This window comes from Urtica dioica, chromosome 3 (genome assembly GCF_054948205.1).
Source record: "Urtica dioica subsp. dioica isolate 48M chromosome 3, U.dioica_male_clone48M_v1_H2, whole genome shotgun sequence".
In the NCBI taxonomy this organism is placed as follows: Eukaryota; Viridiplantae; Streptophyta; class Magnoliopsida; order Rosales; family Urticaceae; genus Urtica; species Urtica dioica.
In genome coordinates, this window is record NC_142758.1 from 1,772,398 (window position 1) to 1,797,245 (window position 24,848).

The window sequence follows — 24,848 nt, forward strand, 5'->3', positions numbered from 1 at the left end:
ATTATGAGCATAAAATAATTTACTAACCTTTGAGAAGCTTGATTGGTGAGATGCCTTCGGAAGGTTGAAACGTTCGTCTCCCCTCGCAGCACGTCTCTCTTCTTTCCTCGGCAACTCGAGCAACCACGACAGTTTCTATCACAAGAATCACTCGAGAGAAAATGAATTAGTGAGTGGGCACTTTTAAACACGACGACTCGAGAACAAGTCTCAAAGTCGAAGATCTAAAATTACTAGGTCAAATGAGGACCTAGGTGCCAAAACAAAAACGAAAGAAAACTAGAGAGAGAGAGAGAGGGAAATGAGCGGCAACCACAAGTTCTAGAGAGAGAAGCTCTCAATCTCTAACTTATGTGGAATGAATAAAATGTGAGAATGAAGCCTCTATTTATAGGGGAGGGATTACCTTCAATAAGGTAGTTTCCTCTTCTATAGAATATCACATATTCATGAGCAAAATTTGCTCAATATCCTATAGAGTCACACGGCCAACATAGTCCAAGCAAGTCCTTGGATTTGTTTCCTCTTTTAATTTACTCTCTCCTTGCCTCTAATTGCTGCCCATATACTTCCCTTCTAGAGGAAATTTGTTTCCTCCTTTTCTTTTGGCAAATATCTTGATACATTAATGCACAAAATTGGTCTCTCCGTTGCCAAGTTGGACGGTCACTTTTTCTAGAAGGAGCTTCTAGAAGCTTCTTCATTTGTTCATGATAACATAAGAAATGCCCATTAAGAATTTTCATGTAAAATTCTATGAAATGAAATTAATCCACAAGGCCCAAATATTTTAACTTGGCCGAGTGATTTTAAGTCATCATATGACCTTGTCAAAAAATTTATTGACATTCATTTCATGCTATGTCCAAAAAGACAACATTACCCATTTGACAATTATCGTAAAACTTGTCTCGTTCTTGTTTTGACTTAGCTTCTAGTTCAACCATTCCTACTCGATATGATTTGTGACAGTGACCTCATGGATCCAAATGAAAAAAGCTTGAGCTAAATACTTGGACTCAAAAGTTCACAAACCTTTTTCAGGTTTAGCTTAATGTCAACTGACTCCACTAAAGAGTTGACACTGAAAATCTCTCGGTTCAAATGAATTTAGTTTCTACTCAAGAATTCAACCTAATTGTAATGAGTTGATCCACTGAATATTATCAATGTTTACCCTTCATGAATATCATCAGCTAGTCGGGATTTACAAAATTACCATTTTACCCTTCTAGTTGTTATTCCTCAATTCCTTTGTCGCTTGTGAATAAGTTAGAAACAATGTATTGACGAGGAGCTGACAAGTCACATTGTTTCATCCAAAAGAGTCAAGACTCAATTTGGACACTGGCCAGTTCATTTATTCACATTCTAAGGAACAAAGCATGAGGTGATATACATTGCATTTCAGCAATCTTGTACACGAATTCCATATCTATGAGAACTTCACAAAGTTACTCATGACATCTTCACAACTTAGTACTTCACCAATAGGTCATGTTCAGAATCACATAGTGAGTCCGAACTCTGACTTTCTCAAATGAGAATACGTAAGCTGTGAAATGGCATGTCTCATTGCAGGATTAAGGTAAGCATGATGCAATTCATACGTAGTGACTTCGAGACATAAGAGATTAAATAGTTTGTTCTTACCTTGTCTCTAGAAGTGCACTGGTCAATTCAGTACCTTCGGAATATAACTAGAAGAACTATAGAGTCTCCAACTTTCAATGCCCCATAAGCAGACAACATAGATTCTCCTAACAATCGTACTGAGGTCAATAGTCCTTTGACCATTAGATTGCGAATATATCGTTTTAAGCAAACTATGAAAATTTTGTTCATGCAAACCTACATTTGTCTCTTCGTAAGTTGTTAAGTTTGTTTATGGACTAAAGACTAAGGTTTTATCATAAAGCTTCAAACAGACAAGAAAGAATGAATGAACGTTTGAACTTTTATTAATAAATAAGCAATTACAACCAAGAGTCTTCGTGAGACTATATTACATCAAATGTACATAAATAGACACTACTACTCTTCTTGTGGGCAACATTGACAACACCATGGAAGTACTTTATGATCATCTTGACATAACTCAAGTGGGTTGTAGTAGGTTAAGCTTGGAACCTTGGACAAACTCCCACTGAGTAAGAAATGTCTGGTCAGCTAGCTGTCAAATTGCATTTGTTCCACAAAGTGGTCCACCATGGTTTGGGACATCCCACCAAACACTATGTCATCCACATAGATCTGAGCGAACATCATCTCCGAGCGAGATCTCTTGATAAAGAGAGTTTGATCATTCACCCCTCTGATGTATCCCTTCTGAGTGAGATATTCTACAAGGCGCTCGTACCATACAAGGCTTTGTGAAGCTTATAGACATGATTTGGAAACTTAGGATCCACAAATCCCTTGGGCTGCTCAACGTACACTTCTTCATTCATAACACCATTCAGAAAGGCACTCTTGACATCCATATGGAACAGTTTGAACCTCTTGAGGCACGAAATACTGAGAAAGAGTCGAATAGCTTCATGTCTAGCCAAATGAGCAAAAGTTTCATCAAAATCCAGGCCCTCAATCTGAGACTAACCCTGAGCAATCAACCTGGCTTTGTTCCTCGTGACATTGCCAAGAGCATCAGATTTGTTCTTGAAGATCCATTTTGTTCCAATAACATTCACTCCCTCGGGTCTGGGAACAAGCTTCCAGACCTCATCTCAGGTTGTGGGCATCAAAGCCAACAGCACCACCCTCCAACTTTGGATACAACATATCAGGTTGAGTTTGAGTAGAACCAACTCGTGCAGAGTTGTGGTTTGGGATTTCAGTAGCACCACCCTCCATCTCTGGACACGGCAAATCAGAGTTGATACTGGGTTGGTCTGGCTTCAATTGCTCCAGTGTCCACTACCAAATTAAATTTGGATATGTCCATTTTCTCCCTGCGAAGATGCAAATAACATTTCAACTTAGGTCCGACGCAATAATACCTGGTGGCACCGACCCTTCTATCTCGTACTTAACATGGAGCTTATGAGTAGAAGGTGAAATCTGTAGCGTGACATACAATAGATCCAAGAACTCATCGTACGTCGCTTTCGTATGTATTAAAATAGCCTCACTCCTTTTGGTCAAGTAACATGAAGGTTTCACCCATCTTCCGATATGCTTGACGAATGCATGAACGTGTGTCATCATTGCACATAGTCCAAATAGACAGAACAATTCCAAATTTATAACAAAATAAAGTAATATTTGAAGTCATGCAATGGATATACTTCGTGATAACCTGGTCACGAATAAGTTATTTCGTGATTATGTTGTTACGCAATAGATATATTTCGTGATAACATGGTCTTGAATGAGTTATTTCGTGATAATGTTATCGCGCAATCGATATATTTCGTGATAACATGGTCATGAATAAGTTATTTCGTGATTATGTTGTCACGAAATATATAACCAAATCCTGTTTTTCGTTAAAGATATAGTGGCATCGTTGTCGCGTAGATCCGAATTTATGACAACATATTCACCAAGCCTTCAATCAAAAAACTAGATTTGTTTAGTGATTCTCGGATCACTAACAAATCTATCAGATTTTGGGAAAAACGTTCAACTAAACCTAGGTCTATGAACAACTTACCGTAATCAGCTTAATGTCGAAGCTTTTGAACTAGTCGTTGTGCTGCAGAGCTTTGTCGCTGAGCTGGGAGACACAACTTGTCTGAGAAAATGAGGAAGAGAACGAAGAGAGAAAGCTTAGTTGGAGAAAATCAGGAATAGGAGAGAGAGAGAGAGAGAGAGAGAGAGAGAGAGGGTCTAGTCGAAAATTGTGGGCTCGAGGAGAGAGAGAGAGAGAGAGAGCTGGTCGGAATACTGGGAAGAGAAAGGAAGAGAGATAATGAGCTAATGGGAAGAGACAGGAAGATAGATAATGAGCTAATTGTATTGTGTAGGGTTTTTGAGCTGGAGAAAATATGGACGACAAGGGAGAGATAAATCACGTAACAGAGAAGATGAGGAAGATGAGAGAGAGAGATGGTCAGAATATATGTGACGAGCTATTGGGTACGGTTCTTTTTTGGGTTAGATAATAATTTGGTAAGGATTGTGTCAATTGATACAAGGGTAGATTATGAAAAATTAAACTCTCTTTCTAGAGCTAGTCGTATTTGTGACATTTTTCTGAAAGAAAAAAAAAAGTTGGAAAAATTCCATATTTTGGTCCTAGAGTAGGGAAAATCCCAAAGAATAATTGCATGATTATACAAGGGTGAGACGTATTAGCATAGTATATTTGTTATCATTATATTTATATATGATTATTTTAGTCTTTTCCTTATTTGGTTGTATTAGAGTTATATACACAGGCTATTGTATTTTCTCATTCACGTGTAATTATTCAGATTTTGAGGTTTTTTATTTCAGTGGGAATAAAATTGTTTGATTTTTTTTTGTAGTAGTTTGGTATTTCCGAGGGCTAGATGTTGATGTTTTTTATTTAACTGAAAATAAATTTTGTTGGTTTTTAATTTTCAATCAAGTTTGAAATTTTGCAGAAAAACAAAGATACATGTTGTGAATTTTTACAATGGATCGACCCTAAAATGTGTAGTAGGTCAGTTGAAATTATTCGAGGCTTGCTGAGAAAGATTAATGAAGGTGGCTACAATTATGAAACTCATGAAGACGATGAACAGAATGGTCGTGATGCCATTATCGATGAATTGAAGAACTTCGGTCAACATATTCAACGTGTAGGAAAATTTTTGAAGTTTCTGCTATTTGTGATTGTAATTTTTCTCTGTGTTATAGTCATTTATAAGTAGGATATCCTTATAAGTAATGCAGTGAATGACATCAGACTGAATTCTGGGACAATCTGCAAAGATTTTGCAGTTTTTGCTATGGATCCTTTTGGTTTACGTGAATGTATCAGAATGAAATGTATTGTTATCAACTTCTATGTTATAGTCATTTCATGTAATTAAATTCTGTGTAATGAAATGTATTTTGCAGTGTATCATAATGTAATTAAATTATGTTGTCATTCGAATTCTGTTGTTATTGACCTTCAAAATACTACTATTTGGTCACATAATAAACAACATAAACAGATTCCAAAATGTTGAACTCCATTTCACCCCCATGGTGAACCACGTAGGTAAAAAAAACCAACTCCAGGGGCTGTAAAACATGAAACACAAAAAACTCATTCAGTATTGAAACAAATAGAATATACAGTAAAAATGGACGATGCTGGCCCATATGTTCTCTACGCTTAGACAAAAAATGTGATATCAAGACAATAAAAATACTTAACAATGCACCATTAAATATGTATCACCAACCAACAAACAGAAAATTCAACGATGTGGTCCCTACCTATGTGATTCGAGCAAGAAATAATAAAAAAAAAAGATAGGCGTGCAATGTGGTCCCGAGAATAAAGAGACAAGCTTTAACACTTTCCTATATATACTCTTACTCACCATAGTTTGGAGTTGTTCTTCTGATTCCTTCTCCAACATTCTGTTCAGGTTCCTTCGACGTATATTTCTTCTTCGTTGGAGTTTTCTTCCCACGTGTCTTCTTCGGAGGTGTTTTCTTCTTAAGTGGCGTTGATACACATGGTAGTTTCATTGATACCATCTTCACTTTTCTGAATCTCAACAAGAATTGGAGAAAATAAAATAAAAATGTAAAAATAAAAAACTGGTCTCTGATAACAGTATATAACCTCATTTTAATTTTTTTTTCTACATATATTTATTCTCATATTATTATCACTACTGTAATAGTTACATGTTAATAATCATTAATATGATAATTTGACGCATCGTAATTTTTCTTATTTATATCTAAAATTAATTAACAATAGAGCAGATAGCTGATTTCAATTGTCGTCGATTCATAATATTTATCATTTTTGCAACGTTTACATGCGAACAATCATTGATAAGATAGTTCCCCAATTCTCGAACAATCATTTTTTATTTCTTAGTTTTGTTGAAAAAATAGACTAGAAGAAATTTATTCCCTGTATATTTTCTTATTTTTATTTCATTTTTTAAGAAAAGATAATTTCTAACCATGTCATACCATTTAACTAAACAATGACAAACATAATTTAGATTAAATATTCAAATAATTACCTGTTTAGCCATCTAAAACACTAGCAATTTGGTTTTAGCCAACCTTTCGTTAATTTCCCGTAAATAGCCATCTTGCTTACGTGGCAGCTTATTAATTGAATTAGTTTTACCTTTTTGTCCTTACGCTATTTTAATTAGGCATTTTTTTAAAAAAATTTCGAATTAAATATTGAAACCGAAAAGGGAAGTTTTCAAATTTGAAATTTGAATTTTGAGCAGATTTTGAAAGATATCAGCCATTAATTGTTATGTATTTGGAAATTTTCAACATTGACTTTAGGTAATTAGTTTCTATTTTCGTTGCAATTCATTAGGTAATTAATTTCGAATTAATTCTTCATTCATTGATATTATTTTGTCTTCCATATATTCATAATTTCCAGAATTTTCGTGCTCAAAATATTTCCATAATTTTTCAGTTTATTTACACGATTAACTGTAAATAGGCCATGTATTTAATTACAAATCTGTTGATATTAATTACAAAATCCGGAGTTATTTAATTACAAAATTTGTTGATATTAATCCATGAAAATCATGCAATATATTTGGATAATCATTGACTTATTCATATGATTCTTTCTTCAAATAAAACGAGATTGCATTAGGGGTATTTTCGACATAAAAATATTGGCTGAAACGCCACGTCAGCGAGATCGACTATTTCTCAAAATAAATGTAAACGTTGACTAATATGCAATCTCAATGTTTGAAGTTGGTTAGTCCGTCTCATTATTTTTTAATTTTCTATGATTGTTTGACATACAAATCTTTCTTTCTTCTCATCTCATTAGCATATCGTACTTGGAAAAATAAATTTAATCGCAAATACGCAGAGCAGAGTGGTGGAAATATATATAGTGTGAAAAAAAAAAAAAAAAAAATTAAGCCAAATAAAAAGTTGAGGGTATTTTGTACAATTTTCCCCAAAAAATGCGACACAATAATAATTGGGCTTTTCGAATTTAAGAGGCCGAAGGAAATGGCCCATGGAGACTACATAATAAAAGGAGATGAGAAAAACTCGGTGGCTATAGAACTTGACTTAACCCTAACCTGATCGATTTCCCCTCTGTGTCTCCGAAGGTCAGAATCCCCAATCTCTGTTTGCCTTTGTTTGTGTTTCGTTATCGTCGTTCTAATAAAGCAGGTTCTTATATTCGCTTTTAATTGTTAATTCACAGCGGCGGAGATGACGGTCGTTGAATCATCATCGAAGCGCGGCGAGGAAGTCTGCATTGTGGTAACTCCTTGTCTTTACGAAACCCCTTACAGGAACTATATCTATATTGTGGATATGAAGGAAAGAGAGAGAGAAAATGTGGCTTTACCCAGAAACGCCAACATTCGAGAGAGAGAAAATGTGGCTTTACCCAGAAACGCAAGCATTCGAATCTCGCGCGAATTTCCAACGGATATGGGGTTTGCTGTTTTGGGATCCACACTGTTCATCTTCGGCGGCTTTATGTCGAACACATCGTTTAGTTACAGTCTAGCGCCTCATCTCGGAAAATCGGAACCCATCGAGCCGTGTGATATCAAGTTGAGGGATTGTAAACCCATATCCGCTCATAAACACCAAAAATTGTGCTGTAAGTCAGTGCTGATCGGGGCCAAAATCTGTGTATTTAGCAAAGCCCTTAGAGAAGATGCCAAGGATTTCGAGCTCTACGATCCCGATTCCGACGGCTGGTCGCTTGTACCCAATCCACCCTTGAAATTCGACAAGGAAGAGGTTAAGGTGATTAGCTGTTTCGTCGACGGCCTCCGATTTTTCATATCCACGCGTCTGGGCTCGTTCGCGATAGATTTCGGCCGAGAGGACTGGATTTGGGAGCGGATCGCCGACTTTCCGAAGATGTCTGCTTGCTGTTTCCAACCCGTGCTGAAGGACGGCGATTCGTTGATCTCGCCCTACATGCGAGTCTACGCCGATGCTTTTGCAAAGCCAAGCGGAGAAGAAGAAAAAGGTGAAAGCTTTTTTCATTTGAGGCAGAAGAAATGCGACTATATGAGGAGCAGCGTGGACATAGTACGTCTGCCGAAAGTGGGCAAAGAGCGATTGAGGGCTTGCATTGTGGACGGCGGATGCCATGCACCCGCGTTAGGCCGTTTCCGCAAACCCAGTGTTCGGGTTTCTTTGGTTCGTTTCGATGATGATGCCCAACTCCTCCCTGCCCACCTCTCGGACGTCGCATATTTCCACTTGGAGGACTCATATGACGAGTTTGGTCTCTACTTGTCTGCTTTTGCAATCTAAGTTTCAACATCGAACGTGTGTGCGCGCGCTTATATATATGTTACTGCAGCGAGAGGACCGGAGTTTTTATATCCACGTGTGTGATATCCTCTCGCTGCAGTTTCTATGGTAACATTCTTTATCCCCGGTTTTACTTTCTGGTTTTACTTGTTTTCTGTAGTCAATCTTAGTTTTACAAGGCTTGCTTGTGACACGGAATACGTCTGATCCCGACTATCATATTGGAATATTTATATGTTGTCAATCGTAAGTTTACAAGGCTTGTGTCATTTTTTATGCTCTTTGGTTCTTCTTTACAAGAGGAAACCTATAATACCTAATCCCATCAACTATCCTTTTGGAATATTTATATATACAAGAAAACGTGTGGTGTATTTCTTTTGCCGGGATGCCAGTTTAAATTTTGCTTACTACATAAAGTGGTGAGCTTTCTTTGCCGAAACGGAAAAAAAAAATATAGTTCAAAGGCAGTTTGTTGATCAACTTAGAACAACCAACACGATACAAACTTTCCGGTGATATACATAAAAACAGGAAGATCCTGAAAATGGTTGTATGATTTACTTACTTAAAAATACAAAAACTTGGAAGAATTATCAAAAGCAAGAACATGGTAAAAAATCTTTATAAACAGAGGGGAAAAGAAAATACCGTTTACAAAGGCTATATATACACCACATCGGAATATGCAAGAGAATGGCGGTATATATTTTGAACTAACTTTTATCTTGAAAAATATAAATATTTCAAACAAATTTTTTAATCAACTTTGATAATTTACAACGCACTTTTTAATAAGAAGTTGCGTTTTCTAGCCAAATTAAACTTGTGCTGCATAATAGCCCGTGCCAAACTGTGCTTCCCTTGCTCTGTGAGCCCGTGGAAAACCGTCCTGAAATTGATCGTGCTCGGTACAATACCACATCTCAACATGTCTTCCTAAAGCTTCATCGCTTCCACGGATTTTCCCACCTGACACAGAACGTCGATGAACATTGAATACGTCCTGAAATCGGGGAATGAACCTTCTTTTTTCATCCGATCAAAGACGTTCCATGCCTCGTCGGGCTGATTCCGGCGCTCATCATGGACTCGATCTTCTCGAGAGCTTCGTCGACCTCAGAAGCCCGTGGAAAACGCTCCCCTATTTGAAGAGCTCGAGGTTCTCTCTCTCGCTCCCGGCTCTGTAGATCAGACCTAGAGCTTCATCGACGAAGAGTGAATAGCTCAGCGCGACGGAGAATCCGACTTTGTTGCGCAGAAACTTGACGCATTTCTTCGCGGCCGAGAGGTTTTCGGTCTCGCAGAGGCAACCGAGGTAAGTCTCGACGAGCTCTTTGTCCGGTACGAAACCCGATTTGGTCATCTCTTTGAACAGTCTCATCGCTTCTTCGGGTTTCCTTCTTTTTCCTCCCGCAGAGAGTCGGGATCAGGTATTTGTACGTACTCGCGGTGGGTTTGCATTTCTCGGCTTTCATTTATTTGAATGTGTTGAGAGCGATCTCGGTCAAGCCGGTTCGACCGTACTGCATGATCATGATCGTCCACGTGTCCGGCGATACAACGACTCGGTTCCTCCTAATCTCGTGTAAGAGCTCTCTCATGTGCCTGAAATCTTTTCCCTGTCCCGCGAGCTTCATCGCCGCGTTGTAACTCTCCGGCATGTGTTCGAAATCTCTCAGTTTCTTAAACCACGAGAAGAATCTCATCCCGACCGAGCCATTCGTGTTGCAACGCCACAACGCCTCCGAAACGAGCTCCGACGTGAATCCGATCCCACACTTCTCTAAACCCTCGAGAATAACCGATCATTTTCGAGGCGACGACGATAACAAGATTTCGAGGAGCGATTAGAGATCATCTTCGTCGTACATCTTTTGAGGCAGGTCGATCTCTGACTTGTCCAGCAAGTCAACATCTTTTTCCAATCTCCGAATTCACTTCATTCGTTTGAATTTCTCGGCCTCTCTGGTTCTCTCCATGTGAGATGTGACCCATCGGAACTTATCATCTCTGATCGGCTCTGCATTGCAAAGAACCTTCACGAGCGTCTCGAAATGCTCATACCCGATCGAAACGTCCTCGTTCCTCGGGTCCCGGATGAACTAGTATGATTTTCTCAAATGTGTTCGATTTTAAATAATTTCTAAAATTATATCAAATATATAATAAATTATAAACATAAATGCTTCACTTGGTTTTCTAAAAATTATAATATTTTTTATGTCAATCATGGGCAAAGTCTTAGAACAACAAGGGGTTGTTCGCCTTACATTTTGCGGTTGTCCTGTCTTATTTTTTGTTGTTCTCCATACTATTACAAATATTGAAGACATCTTAGTATATATGTTTGATATTATAACCTGAAATATCTATTTTCAATAACTTTATTAAAAAAAACGAACACATTGGATAAATCATACTAGATCTAGTATAATCGTTAATGGACAAGTGGTCAAAACTAAAGCTTAACGCATATATAACATTTACCGAATAATTTTCATCAGCTTATTAAGAGTTTGATGTATCTAAATTAATGTTTCACTTCGTTTTGTATAAATAATAATATTTTTGATGGGCAAAGTCTTGGAACACAATGGGTTGTTCTCAGTGCATTTTGCTGTTGTTCTGTCTTATTTGTTGTTGTTCGCAGTACACGACCCGAGACGCAGAAGCTCTTGAGAACGACGCCGTACACGACCTCGATCGGAATCTTGCAGACTCGGACCATGTCGTCCGTGATCGATCGGATGTCCATCGCGTCCCTCGATCTCGCTACGCACCCGATGATCTTCTTGTAGAGCTTCAACTCGAGTCTTGGATCGTTTTCGAGCTTGACCATTTCCTTGTAAAACTCCATCGCGATATCACCTTATCCGACTTTGCATAGCGATCGGATTAGCTTGATCGTCCAAGTCTTGACGTCCTTCTCGCAAGAACTCCTCTCCATCTCGTCGACGAGCTTATCCACCAATCCAAATTTTCTCGCTTCGCCCGCAATGTATAGCATCGTGTTGTAGATCTCGCTCGTGCCGATAAACTCGTCTCTCTTCCTCACAAACTCAAAGAACCTCACCACCAAATCAGGCTCCTTGAAACACCTCTTCAACACTTTCTCGACGATCTCGGGATCGTATAATTCAATCTCGGATTTCTCTAACCATTCCTCCATCGACTCGGAATCCGATTCTCCCCTCAAAATCTGAGCCACCCGATGAACTAACGGACTCACGTCCTTCTTCTCTTCAGAAACACCAACTCTCTCCTCAGCATTTTCGCAAACACTTTACTTTCCTTGCCCTGTTTGGAATTTTCAGATAACCACTCTCCAGATAAATTTCCATCTGAAACAGAGTTTTAGTCGCCGATAATCTCTGTAATCTCTTCGAAGAGCGAGCGAATAGCGCCATTAACTTCCGGTTCTTTCTGTTTCTTCTTCGCGTGGGTCTGAAGAGATTTCTTGGGCTGTAAGTGAAGCCGTTTGATGTAATAACCTGAATATTGAGTTAATCGAGTGGGATTTGAATGAGGGACAGGGAAGATCTTGTAAGGTATACTGGGACTCAGAAATGGTTGGAGTGTGAATAAGCATCTCATATTTGAGGAATGCTCTGCATGAACATTTGGTGAGAGACAGTGTGGCTAAAAAACACAGTCGGTGCGTGCGTGCGTGCGTGCGTGCGTGCGTGCGTGCGTGCGTGCGTGCGTGCGTGCGTGCGTGCGTGCGTGCGTGCGTGCGTGCGTGCGTGCGTGCGTGCGTGCGTGCGTGCGTGCGTGCGTGCGTGCGTGCGTGCGTGCGTGCGTGCGTGCGTGCGTGCGTGCGTGCGTGCGTGCGTGCGTGCGTGCGTGCGTGCGTGCGTGCGTGCGTGCGTGCGTGCGTGCGTGCGTGCGTGCGTGCGTGCGTGCGTGCGTGCGTGCGTGCGTGCGTGCGTGCGTGCGTGCGTGCGTGCGTGCGTGCGTGCGTGCGTGCGTGCGTGCGTGCGTGCGTGCGTGCGTGCGTGCGTGCGTGCGTGCGTGCGTGCGTGCGTGCGTGCGTGCGTGCGTGCGTGCGTGCGTGCGTGCGTGCGTGCGTGCGTGCGTGCGTGCGTGCGTGCGTGCGTGCGTGCGTGCGTGCGTGCGTGCGTGCGTGCGTGCGTGCGTGCGTGCGTGCGTGCGTGCGTGCGTGCGTGCGTGCGTGCGTGCGTGCGTGCGTGCGTGCGTGCGTGCGTGCGTGCGTGCGTGCGTGCGTGCGTGCGTGCGTGCGTGCGTGCGTGCGTGCGTGCGTGCGTGCGTGCGTGCGTGCGTGCGTGCGTGCGTGCGTGCGTGCGTGCGTGCGTGCGTGCGTGCGTGCGTGCGTGCGTGCGTGCGTGCGTGCGTGCGTGCGTGCGTGCGTGCGTGCGTGCGTGCGTGCGTGCGTGCGTGCGTGCGTGCGTGCGTGCGTGCGTGCGTGCGTGCGTGCGTGCGTGCGTGCGTGCGTGCGTGCGTGCGTGCGTGCGTGCGTGCGTGCGTGCGTGCGTGCGTGCGTGCGTGCGTGCGTGCGTGCGTGCGTGCGTGCGTGCGTGCGTGCGTGCGTGCGTGCGTGCGTGCGTGCGTGCGTGCGTGCGTGCGTGCGTGCGTGCGTGCGTGCGTGCGTGCGTGCGTGCGTGCGTGCGTGCGTGCGTGCGTGCGTGCGTGCGTGCGTGCGTGCGTGCGTGCGTGCGTGCGTGCGTGCGTGCGTGCGTGCGTGCGTGCGTGCGTGCGTGCGTGCGTGCGTGCGTGCGTGCGTGCGTGCGTGCGTGCGTGCGTGCGTGCGTGCGTGCGTGCGTGCGTGCGTGCGTGCGTGCGTGCGTGCGTGCGTGCGTGCGTGCGTGCGTGCGTGCGTGCGTGCGTGCGTGCGTGCGTGCGTGCGTGCGTGCGTGCGTGCGTGCGTGCGTGCGTGCGTGCGTGCGTGCGTGCGTGCGTGCGTGCGTGCGTGCGTGCGTGCGTGCGTGCGTGCGTGCGTGCGTGCGTGCGTGCGTGCGTGCGTGCGTGCGTGCGTGCGTGCGTGCGTGCGTGCGTGCGTGCGTGCGTGCGTGCGTGCGTGCGTGCGTGCGTGCGTGCGTGCGTGCGTGCGTGCGTGCGTGCGTGCGTGCGTGCGTGCGTGCGTGCGTGCGTGCGTGCGTGCGTGCGTGCGTGCGTGCGTGCGTGCGTGCGTGCGTGCGTGCGTGCGTGCGTGCGTGCGTGCGTGCGTGCGTGCGTGCGTGCGTGCGTGCGTGCGTGCGTGCGTGCGTGCGTGCGTGCGTGCGTGCGTGCGTGCGTGCGTGCGTGCGTGCGTGCGTGCGTGCGTGCGTGCGTGCGTGCGTGCGTGCGTGCGTGCGTGCGTGCGTGCGTGCGTGCGTGCGTGCGTGCGTGCGTGCGTGCGTGCGTGCGTGCGTGCGTGCGTGCGTGCGTGCGTGCGTGCGTGCGTGCGTGCGTGCGTGCGTGCGTGCGTGCGTGCGTGCGTGCGTGCGTGCGTGCGTGCGTGCGTGCGTGCGTGCGTGCGTGCGTGCGTGCGTGCGTGCGTGCGTGCGTGCGTGCGTGCGTGCGTGCGTGCGTGCGTGCGTGCGTGCGTGCGTGCGTGCGTGCGTGCGTGCGTGCGTGCGTGCGTGCGTGCGTGCGTGCGTGCGTGCGTGCGTGCGTGCGTGCGTGCGTGCGTGCGTGCGTGCGTGCGTGCGTGCGTGCGTGCGTGCGTGCGTGCGTGCGTGCGTGCGTGCGTGCGTGCGTGCGTGCGTGCGTGCGTGCGTGCGTGCGTGCGTGCGTGCGTGCGTGCGTGCGTGCGTGCGTGCGTGCGTGCGTGCGTGCGTGCGTGCGTGCGTGCGTGCGTGCGTGCGTGCGTGCGTGCGTGCGTGCGTGCGTGCGTGCGTGCGTGCGTGCGTGCGTGCGTGCGTGCGTGCGTGCGTGCGTGCGTGCGTGCGTGCGTGCGTGCGTGCGTGCGTGCGTGCGTGCGTGCGTGCGTGCGTGCGTGCGTGCGTGCGTGCGTGCGTGCGTGCGTGCGTGCGTGCGTGCGTGCGTGCGTGCGTGCGTGCGTGCGTGCGTGCGTGCGTGCGTGCGTGCGTGCGTGCGTGCGTGCGTGCGTGCGTGCGTGCGTGCGTGCGTGCGTGCGTGCGTGCGTGCGTGCGTGCGTGCGTGCGTGCGTGCGTGCGTGCGTGCGTGCGTGCGTGCGTGCGTGCGTGCGTGCGTGCGTGCGTGCGTGCGTGCGTGCGTGCGTGCGTGCGTGCGTGCGTGCGTGCGTGCGTGCGTGCGTGCGTGCGTGCGTGCGTGCGTGCGTGCGTGCGTGCGTGCGTGCGTGCGTGCGTGCGTGCGTGCGTGCGTGCGTGCGTGCGTGCGTGCGTGCGTGCGTGCGTGCGTGCGTGCGTGCGTGCGTGCGTGCGTGCGTGCGTGCGTGCGTGCGTGCGTGCGTGCGTGCGTGCGTGCGTGCGTGCGTGCGTGCGTGCGTGCGTGCGTGCGTGCGTGCGTGCGTGCGTGCGTGCGTGCGTGCGTGCGTGCGTGCGTGCGTGCGTGCGTGCGTGCGTGCGTGCGTGCGTGCGTGCGTGCGTGCGTGCGTGCGTGCGTGCGTGCGTGCGTGCGTGCGTGCGTGCGTGCGTGCGTGCGTGCGTGCGTGCGTGCGTGCGTGCGTGCGTGCGTGCGTGCGTGCGTGCGTGCGTGCGTGCGTGCGTGCGTGCGTGCGTGCGTGCGTGCGTGCGTGCGTGCGTGCGTGCGTGCGTGCGTGCGTGCGTGCGTGCGTGCGTGCGTGCGTGCGTGCGTGCGTGCGTGCGTGCGTGCGTGCGTGCGTGCGTGCGTGCGTGCGTGCGTGCGTGCGTGCGTGCGTGCGTGCGTGCGTGCGTGCGTGCGTGCGTGCGTGCGTGCGTGCGTGCGTGCGTGCGTGCGTGCGTGCGTGCGTGCGTGCGTGCGTGCGTGCGTGCGTGCGTGCGTGCGTGCGTGCGTGCGTGCGTGCGTGCGTGCGTGCGTGCGTGCGTGCGTGCGTGCGTGCGTGCGTGCGTGCGTGCGTGCGTGCGTGCGTGCGTGCGTGCGTGCGTGCGTGCGTGCGTGCGTGCGTGCGTGCGTGCGTGCGTGCGTGCGTGCGTGCGTGCGTGCGTGCGTGCGTGCGTGCGTGCGTGCGTGCGTGCGTGCGTGCGTGCGTGCGTGCGTGCGTGCGTGCGTGCGTGCGTGCGTGCGTGCGGTGCGTATTGAATTCTTATCTAGAATGAATAAACATGACAAGATATTTAGCTTTTGATAGTCCAGATCTACCGTGTAGCCTGCTTGTTAGATGATGATAAGAACAACAAGAAAAACAACATGCAACCTGTAATAATGAAAGCAAGAAAAAGAACACCAAGAAATGGTAACCCAGTTCGGCCTCAAAATCCTACTCTGGGGGGATATCAATCCCGGTCAAAAGAACTACTTCACTAGACAATATGCTGAGTACACGTCGGAAATGGATGGTCACCTTCCACTATTTCTAACTCCAAGCTATTTCTATGGTGTTGTTAACCTAAACTCCCTATAGGTTTGAGTTCCCCTCACTTTTCACTCTTACATCTCCCGGTGTTTCACTTCATTACAATAACAAAATCCACAGCAACAACTGTAAAATACACTAGGTAAGACTTCTCCGGACGAGAGTAAAAAACCTAGAAAAACAAATACACACACACTTGAAAGATTGATTTTCGGATGTAAAGTGTGATACCACGTCTGGGGTAAAAACATTATCTTTTTTATATGAGACACCAAAAGAGAATGTCATGTAATCGGACACCAGGACAGATGCCACAAAGTAGGACGAGGAGAGACAAAAAAGCTGTCAGGAAGACCACGTCGACACCTGACCGTACAACAACAATAGTGTTCTGAGCAATTCTTGAGACAACATCAAGGACAATAGAGTTGCCTGAACCAAGAGGTCCAATCTCCCCATTTGGCTTTGAGAAGGCAAAACTCTATCCTGCAACAACTGAGCTCTCAACAATGTGCTGCAAGATTTACTGATGTCATAGTGACTGAGAGAGGAAGGAAAAAGAACGTAACACACTAAGATATAGAGAGCATTGTATCAGTTAGACAACAGAAAACCAGAGTTGCAAATGACTCCCCATTTTTACCAAGCAAAGACAAAAAGGAAAGAGACTAAGAGTAAGAGAATAAATATTACAGACCAGAGGATTTTAGAAGAAGGAAGATGAAACAAATAAAAGAAAATAACAACCACATCTTTGCAACCAGGGTGATCAGTTAGAAGACGAGGAAGGATCTCCAGAGAACATTTTCTTCAAAGCTTCCTCAAGGATCCTCTTGCGCTCCAAGGACGTCGCAATGATGGACTCCAAGTGTTGAATCTCATTCTGAATGGAGAGAGCAATGAGCTTCTTGATGTCCGCTGACATGGGTGGAACAACTAGTGCATCAGACGAGCAGAACTTGGCGTGAGGAAGACTGGACTAAGGCGGCTTCTGAATGTCAGCTACATGGTGCTTCTAGAACAACTTGTAGCTGAATGCCTTCAGTTCCTTAGGAGAAAGAATGTCAGGGTGCTGGCGAAGAATGATCCCAGTAATCATAGCCGAGTAGGCTATGGGAAGCTTGATGGTGTCGGATACTGCATGCTTGATGACTTCGGAGTTAAAGAACTTCCCAAAATCCAGCGTCCTCCCAGTCCCTATCATATACAAGAATTGAGCAAGTGCAAGAGAGCTTGATGGTGTCGGATACTGCATGCTTGATGACTTCGGAGTTAAAGAACTTCCCAAAATCCAGCGTCCTCCCAGTCCCTATCATATACAAGAATTGAGCAAGTGCAAGAGAGACACCTGTGGAGTGAGCAGAGGGAAGCCAGTTTTTTACTCCGATCTTGTGCAAGACAGAGTACTTGGAGCTATGCAGAGAGGCTCGGTATAAACCAGTCTCAAGCCGACCCTTCTCATCTTTTCCAGCCGACAGGTCATTCACAAGCTCAAACCTGGAAGGCATAGAGTCTTCAGAAGCAGGAGCATCCGTCCCCAGGAACTCGTGGATCACCTTGGGAGAGAACTCGATGCACTTGGTCATCACCACAACCTTCTGGAAGTTTGGGGAGGTCGCATCATCGACCTGGTCTGGCAGGTTCACTATGAAATCTCGCACCAACTGAGCATGATCAGGACCCACAACAGTAGCAGAAGAGAAAAGGCCAGCTTCCTTCAGAAGGTTGACGATATCAGTGCAGCTCAAGGCCTCATCCGACAGCACATGCTCTGAGGCAATGATGCGGAGGATGACATACTTCCATCTTCCTGCGTTCTTCAAGGTGTGGAAGGAGAGACCCGTGATAGGAACATTTGGAACTTCTTGCCGTTGGACCTTCTTCTTCTTCTTCTTCCGAACGGGGACTCTTTCTTCTTCAACTTCTTCTTCAAATGCGTTAGTGACGTGGTCTGCCACATCTTCTTCTTGCTATTCTTCTTCTTGATCTTCTTCACCAGGCTTATCCTCAGGAACTCTTTCTCGCTTTTTCGCCTTGGGCATCTTTTTCACCTTATTCTTCTTCGGGGGCGGAGCATGGACAGAGTCTTTGCCACGCTGAGATAGGATCCCAGTGCCCATGACTCTTTCGAAGTCCTCTTGAGAAATCCATCCTTCGGACCCTCCTCAATCTCCTCAGACGAGTACCCATTTCCCTTCAGTTCACTTGTCATTTTAGCAAGAGTCGGGTTATCGACCTCGGCTTTAGTCGGGGACGGGTTAGGGTTGTCAGAGGGGGTGTTTCTGACATAAGCTTTTTCAGGCTTCCCGAGGTGGAACATGGAATCGGTGGCTGAAGACACATTTTCTCTCTCAGGCAGACTCGACCCAGATGGACCGATCTGTTGCATGCTGCCAAACAAAACCCTAGAGGGAGAAACATGGCAAGAAAGAACAGTTCCATTTACTTGTGGGAATGTAGGCAAATCCTTCTGAAGATTGGGAATTTCAACATGAGGAACAGGATCTACGGTCGAACTCTCTACCATGTCCTTTTTAGCCTTGATGATCTTTACCCTATGTCTATTAACCTCTGAGATGATCTTCTTGTTGTCAATGGTGCCCACAAGAAGAGTTGTAGTCTTTATTTTGTACATTTGATGTAATAAAGTCTCATGAAGACTCTTGCTTGTAATTGCCTATTCATTCATTAATAAAGTTGAAACGTTCATTCATTCTTTCTTTGTTTGAAGCTTTATGACAAAACCTTAGTCTTTTAGTCCATAAACAAACTTAACAACTTACGAAGAGACAAATGTAGATTTGCATGAACAAACTCTTCGTAGTTTGCTTAAAACGATATATTCGCAATCTTAGGGTCAAAGGACTATTGACCTCAGTATGATTGTTAGAAGAATCTATGATGTATGGTTATGAGGCATTGAGAGTTGGGGACTCTATAGTTCTTCTAGGTATCTTCCGAAGGTACTGAATTGACCAGTGCACTTCTAGAGACAAGATAAGAACAAACCATTTAACCTCTTATGTCTCGAAGTCACTATGTATGAATTGCATCATGCTTACCTTAATCCTGAAATGAGACATGTCATTTCACACCTTAGTATTCTCATTTGAGAAAGTCAGAGTTCGGACTCACTATGTCATTCCGAACATGGCCTATTGGTGAAGTACTAAGTTGTGAGAATGTCATGAGTAACTTTGTGAAGTTCTCATAGATATGGAATTCATGTACAAGATTGCTGAAATGCAATGTATGTCACCTCATGCTTTGTTCCTTGGAGTGTGAATAAATGAACTGGCCAGTGTCCAAATTGAGTCCTGACTCTTTTGGATGAAACAATGTGACTTGTTAGCTCCTCGTCAATACATTGTTTCTAACTTATTCACAAGCGACAAAAGAGTTGAGGAAATAACAGCTAGAAGGGTAAAATGGTAATTTAGTAAATCCCGACTAGCTGATGACATTCATGAAGGGTAGCATAGATAATATTCAGTGGATCCGCTCATTATAATTAGGTGAATTCTTGAGTAGAAAATAAATTCATTTGAACCGAGAGATTTTCAGTGTCAGCTCTTTAGTGGAGTCAGTTGGCATTAAGCTAAACTTGGAAAAGGTTTGTGAACTTTTGAGTCCAAGTGTTTAGCTCAAGCTTTGTTCATTTGGGTCCATGAGGTCACTGTCACGAATCACATCGATAGGAATAGTTAAACTGGAAGCTAAGCCAAAACAAGAACGAAAATAGTCAAAAGGGTATTTTTGTCTTTTGAGACAAAGGATGAAATGAATGTCAATAAATTTTTTGACAAGGTCATTTTATGACATGTTTCACTCGGCCATGACTTGATCATTGGGCCTTGTGAATTAATTTCATTTCATAAGAATTTTATTGAAAATTCTAAATGGGCTTTTCTTATGTTGTTATGAACAAATGAAGAAAAATCTAGAAGGCTTCTAGAAAGTCTTACACGCCCAAACCCAAGAGAAGAGAGAATTTTGTGCATGAATGTATCTAGATACTTGCCAAAAGAAAAAGAGGAAACAAATTTCCTCTATGAGGAAAGTAGAATTTCGGCCAAACAAGCCAAGAGAGAGTCAAAGGCATGGAACAAAAAAGGAAACAAATCCAAGGCTTATTGAAGCCTAGTTTGGCCGTGTGACTCAATAAAGGAAATAGGGAAATTAGCTCATGAATATGTGATATTCTATAGAAGAGGAAACTACCTTATAGAAGGTGAGACCTCTCCTATAAATAGGAGCCTCATTTCCTCACATTTCATTCATCCAAGTTTAAGAGATTTGAGAGACTCTCTCTCTAGAACTTGTGGCCGAAAATCCTCTCTCTCTCTAGTTTATTTTCGATTTTTTCTTGCTTTGGCACCTAGGTCCTCACTCGACCTAGTGTTTAGCTCTGCGACTTCGAGACTCGTTCTTAAGTCGTAGTGTTTAAAAGTGCCCACTCACTGATTCCTTCTTTTCGAGTGATTTAGTGATAGAAACTTTCGTGGTTGCTCGAGATGCCGAAGAAAGAAAGAGAGACGTGCAGCGAGGGGAGACGAGCGTTGCAAACTTTCCAAAAGCTTCTTCAAAGTTCAAGCTTCAAGAAAGGTTAGTAAACTTCTAGCTCATATTGGTTTTAATTACGTGTACTTGCACTTGTCTAGGTTAGTAAAAACTGTTTTACTTGTAAAAGAAAATTTTTAAAATTCCGCCGCTTAACGAAGCGTTAAACTTTTTCTTAAACCCTAGATCGATTCCAACAAATGGTATCAGAGCTATGGTCAAAGAGATGCATGTACATGTTTTAAAAATTATGAGCTTGAAAATCGTTTTCGAAAGTTTACTAATTTTGTGACAAGTTAGAATTATTATCTTAGATTTTTTTTTAATTTATTGCTCTTGCCTTTAAATTAAAAATCATGTTGTTTTTCTATGGTTTTGGGATGTTATTAAAACACATTAGAATCAGTTCTAAATTTTTTTAATTTTTTATATTGAAAAACATGTTTTAAAGGTTTGAGATATTTCGAGTAAAATTTTGTGACTAGTTATATTGTCTTGCTAGTTTCTTATTTTTACTTGAATCGTTTTATGCATGTTGTTTTTTCTTTTATACCTTGTTATTACCTTGCTAATAAAACACAAATAAAAGCTTTAAACAACATCCTAAAACGTTCCGTTACACTAAATTCTTTTTCGCACCGAACTTTAATTATTTTTTTTTCTTCGAGCTGGAGTGAAAGCCTCAGTAAAAGTGGCATAACTCTCTGCTCAGGAATCTAAATTTAATGATTCTTGAATCAAATTAAAGCTCTGTCTGTCCTCTGTCCAATGCCACAGGTTTTGGGTCAAGAGGACATCGGAGCCACCAGATATGACGGTTTAACTCCGAGGTGCGCGGCTGTGCTGAAACTCCAGTTTTTTAGAATTCCGGATTTTCAACCCCACTACCATGAGATATAGAACTCTAATGAGAAAATTTTCTTGAGCAAAATTGTTTTTCATAAGATTATAAACATGATGTGTAAGATTAAAATGTTTTGATTTTTGAAGGTTTAATTGAAATTGAATTTTTACAAAACTAGTTTGAATTTTGAAAAACCGTTTTCACTTTCAAACTTGAAAATATTTTGTCATCCAAATCAAATAAATTTTCAAAATGTTTTCAAAACTATATCTATATCACATATGTTCAAAATCTATATGCTCTTGAAAATTTGAGTGGGAGGTCTCTTCGTAGACAAAGCCGAAAAATAAAAAGATTTGTAATCTCAAACTTTCAAGTGTTCGAGTGAGTTGAAGTTCACACTTCCCTCATGCACTTTCCCGAAATAGAAAATAGGAAAAGATCGAGTATGTACCTTGTGCCTTTATGCACTAACACTGCTCTGAACATGTCGATCTAGGATTCTCTTCTAGTTGTCCGCTCTATCGCTCTCTAACTAGGAAATCTGTTTCCGAACTTATAAGAGTCGATGTACCAACTCCAAAAACTAAGTGGGAGGGTTATACTTGTTGTTTGTAACCCACGATCCCCAACACTAATGAAAAGTGCAAGTGTCGCCGGACTAAGAGTCACCCTCGTGGCCCTCTCTTAAATGAGAGTACTCAAGGGCGCTTTGCTCTGATCATTGCTCAATGAGCTACGTCCGAGAGTGAGACGATGATGATAAGGCCTCCCCTTGGGGGATTGTTTTTCAAAGTTGACCTTTTGAACTAAGTGGTTGGTTGCACACTTAGACTCAATCCCTAGTAATCCTCCCTCGAGGCCCTGCGAAAGGATGTGAGTGATCAAACCAATTTACAAGGTGGCTAGTCAAAAATGGTGTATTGACATCTTGGCTAAGCATTAATGATGTGTCATTTACATATAAATGGAGATTTTTTGCGGCCTTCTCTTGAGGGAGTAAATTATCGTTTAGTTTATAACACCTTTGGATTTTATCAAAGTCTTAAACAAACTTAAATCCTAAACCAAAGACTAAATCATAAACTTGTTTCAACTTCTATACGCAATATGTCTCTCAAACATCTCTCGATCATCCTTTCCTCGAACAAACTAAAAAAAAATGAAAACTACGTAGATTCGAAACGTAACCTCGACATAATAGTTACCGTTAACAAGCACAAATGGGTACTCACCACCCCGTGTCCTCCTCTAACGAATGATGATTTGACTCAAGAGGACAATGACGCCTTAGCGGCCTGGCTTCGATCCGATGAGATTGTGAGGTGCTATATCTTGGCATCTATGAACAATATGCTGAAAGAACAACATCGTGACATCGAGACCGCCGCCGAAATGCTCTACAAATCTCCTTGAGATGTTTGGAGGGCAAGGGCGTCAAACAAGGCAACAAGCAGTCCGACAGTTTATGAACTGTCACATGAAGGCTAGGACTCCTGTTGGAGACTTTATGATATTGATCATTAGTTTTCTGAATAAAATGGAAATCCTAGGATATGAGATTAAAGGGAAGAATATCATAGATATGATCTTAGAAACTCTCCCCGCATCTCTTGATACCTCCAAGATGAACTACTTCATAAACAAGCTAGAGTACACTGTTACCGAGCTTATGAAGGAACTTCACACTGCTGTAGGTCTCAATAAGAGAAAGAGGAATCAAGGAGAGGCACATGCTACTGAGCAAAAAGCCTCCGCCTCTGGAACTAAGAAGAGACCTCACAAGGCCGATAAAAGGAATTGTCATGCCTATCTCAAAGCAAAGGAACATTGTATTGTACTAGTTACTGAAGCATGCTTAGTAGCTGATAATGTATCAACGTGGATTCTTGACTCCGCTGCTACTAACCATATTTGTTGTTCCTTGAATGGTTTCAAGAAAACCAAAAGCTTAGAGGAAGGCGAGTTCTGTTTCAAATGGGGTGATGGGAGCCTGGTGTCCGCGAAGGATGTGGGATCCGTGACGCTGTCTTTTGAAGACCGCACTTTAAACTTGAATAATGTTTATTTTGTTCCTACCTTTGGGAAGAATTTAATATCTGTTGCTCGTCTTCGTGAGCAAGATTATTGTTTAAAGTTTATTAAGAATGGAATTCGTATTTCGTTTCATGATAATTCTTTTGTCACTGATGCATGTATGAAGAATGCTCTTTTCTACATCTATCCCACTCAACCTTCTCTTTTAGACACCGAAATAGATAACGATCTAATTAGGGAGCCAAAGAGGATCAAACTTTCCGAATCCTCCGATCTAACAAAATCAACATACCTTTGGCACTTAAGACTTGGTCATATCAGTCTAGATAGGATTAAGAGACTTGTGAGGGATGGTCCACTCCAAGCCTCTGCAATAGGTTCACTACCTACTTGTGAATCCTGCTTAGAAGGAAAAATGACTAAGCGACCTTTCTCTGATAAGGGTCGAAGAGCCACTGCGTTGCTGGAACTAGTACATTCTGATGTATGTGGTCCGCTCAGCCAACAGGCACGTGTAGGATACGAATACTTCGTTACCTTCGCTGATGATTACTCAAGATAAGGGTTTGTCTATTTGCTCAAACACAAATCCGAGACCTTTAACGTATTTGAGGTCTTTAGGGCTTTAGTGGAAAAGCAAACTGGCAAAGTGATCAAAACCCTTCGATCTGATCGAGGTGGTGAGTATATGTCTGGAGAGTTCGATGACTTTCTTAAAGAAGAAGGTATCGCTTCTCAGCTTACCGCACCTGACACACCTCAACAAAATGGACTGTCAGAGAGAAGGAACCGAACTCTTATGGAGATGGTTAGATCAATGATGAGTTACTCATCACTCCCTCTTTCCTTTTGGGGATATGCCCTCGAAACAGCCGCTTACATTCTGAACCAAGTTCCGTCCAAAACGGTTCCTGGTACTCCCTATGAACGATGGACTGGCCGTAAAGTAAATCTTGGCCGCATCAAAATTTGGGGTTGCCCTGCACATGTGCTAAGGCAAAAGACTAGCAAGTTGGCTAGTAGGTCAGAATTGTGCCTGTTTGTGGGATATCCAAAGGAAACCAATGGTTTCATCTTCTATAGTCCCGAGGACGATAAGACTTTCGTTAGCACGAATGCTCGTTTCCTTGAGGAGGACTTTATGAAAGATGCAAAACCTAGAAGTAAAATTGTGCTTGAAGAAAAGTTGGGTGAGGAAGCTTCTACCTCATATGTAAGAACTGTTCTTACCCCAACTGAAACACAACCTAACTCATCAGAATCTCGTCAAGTAGTACTTCGACGTAGTGGGAGGGCTACACAAAAGCCTGACAGGTACATGTCTTATGGAGACTCTCTCGTAGCCGTCTCCGACATGGATGACCCTGTTTCCTATAGCCAAGCGATGGATTATTCTGAATCAAACCTTTGGCTTGACGCCATGAAAGTTGAAATGCACTCGATGTATGTCAACAAAGTCTGGAAACTTGTAGACCTTCCTGAAGGGATTAAACCCGTAGGGAGTAAGTGGATATACAAGAAGAAAAGGGGTCCTGATGGGAACGTCGAGACGTTCAAAGC

The 24,848-nt window shown here is 44.2% G+C and overlaps 2 protein-coding genes and 1 pseudogene across 2 annotated transcripts; 1 reads left to right on the top strand and 2 right to left on the bottom strand.

The window, feature by feature from the left end:
- Positions 1–7,144: 7,144 nt before the first annotated feature.
- Positions 7,145–8,801, top strand: LOC149401973 (uncharacterized). The gene is made up of 2 exons (XM_089610160.1): positions 7,145–7,253; positions 7,352–8,801. The coding sequence occupies exon 2, from the start codon at positions 7,360–7,362 to the stop codon at positions 8,425–8,427; it is 1,068 nt and encodes a 355-aa protein (XP_089466286.1). The 5' UTR covers positions 7,145–7,253; positions 7,352–7,359; the 3' UTR covers positions 8,428–8,801.
- Positions 8,802–9,511: 710 nt separating this feature from the next.
- LOC149401974 (putative pentatricopeptide repeat-containing protein At5g06400, mitochondrial) lies at positions 9,512–16,772 on the bottom strand (annotated as a pseudogene).
- Positions 16,773–16,862: 90 nt separating this feature from the next.
- LOC149401975 (uncharacterized) lies at positions 16,863–17,889 on the bottom strand. Its single transcript, XM_089609388.1, has 3 exons — positions 17,844–17,889; positions 17,230–17,774; positions 16,863–17,156 (listed from the first exon to the last, which is right to left on the bottom strand). Exons 1-3 carry the CDS (start codon positions 17,887–17,889, stop codon positions 16,863–16,865), a joined length of 885 nt encoding a protein of 294 aa, XP_089465514.1.
- Between the last annotated feature and the right edge of the window lie 6,959 nt (positions 17,890–24,848).

Coding starts and splice junctions, on each gene's coding strand:
- LOC149401975 (XM_089609388.1), bottom strand. CDS start 17,889: ATGCCCAAGGCGAAAAAGCGAGAAAGAGTTCCTGAGGATAAGCCTG. Junction 17,775..17,843: donor AGTTCCTGAGGATAAGCCTG/GTGAAGAAGATC, acceptor ACGCATTTGAAG/AAGAAGTTGAAGAAGAAAGA. Junction 17,157..17,229: donor CTGTCTTGCACAAGATCGGA/GTAAAAAACTGG, acceptor TGTATATGATAG/GGACTGGGAGGACGCTGGAT.
- LOC149401973 (XM_089610160.1), top strand. CDS start 7,360: ATGACGGTCGTTGAATCATCATCGAAGCGCGGCGAGGAAGTCTGCATT.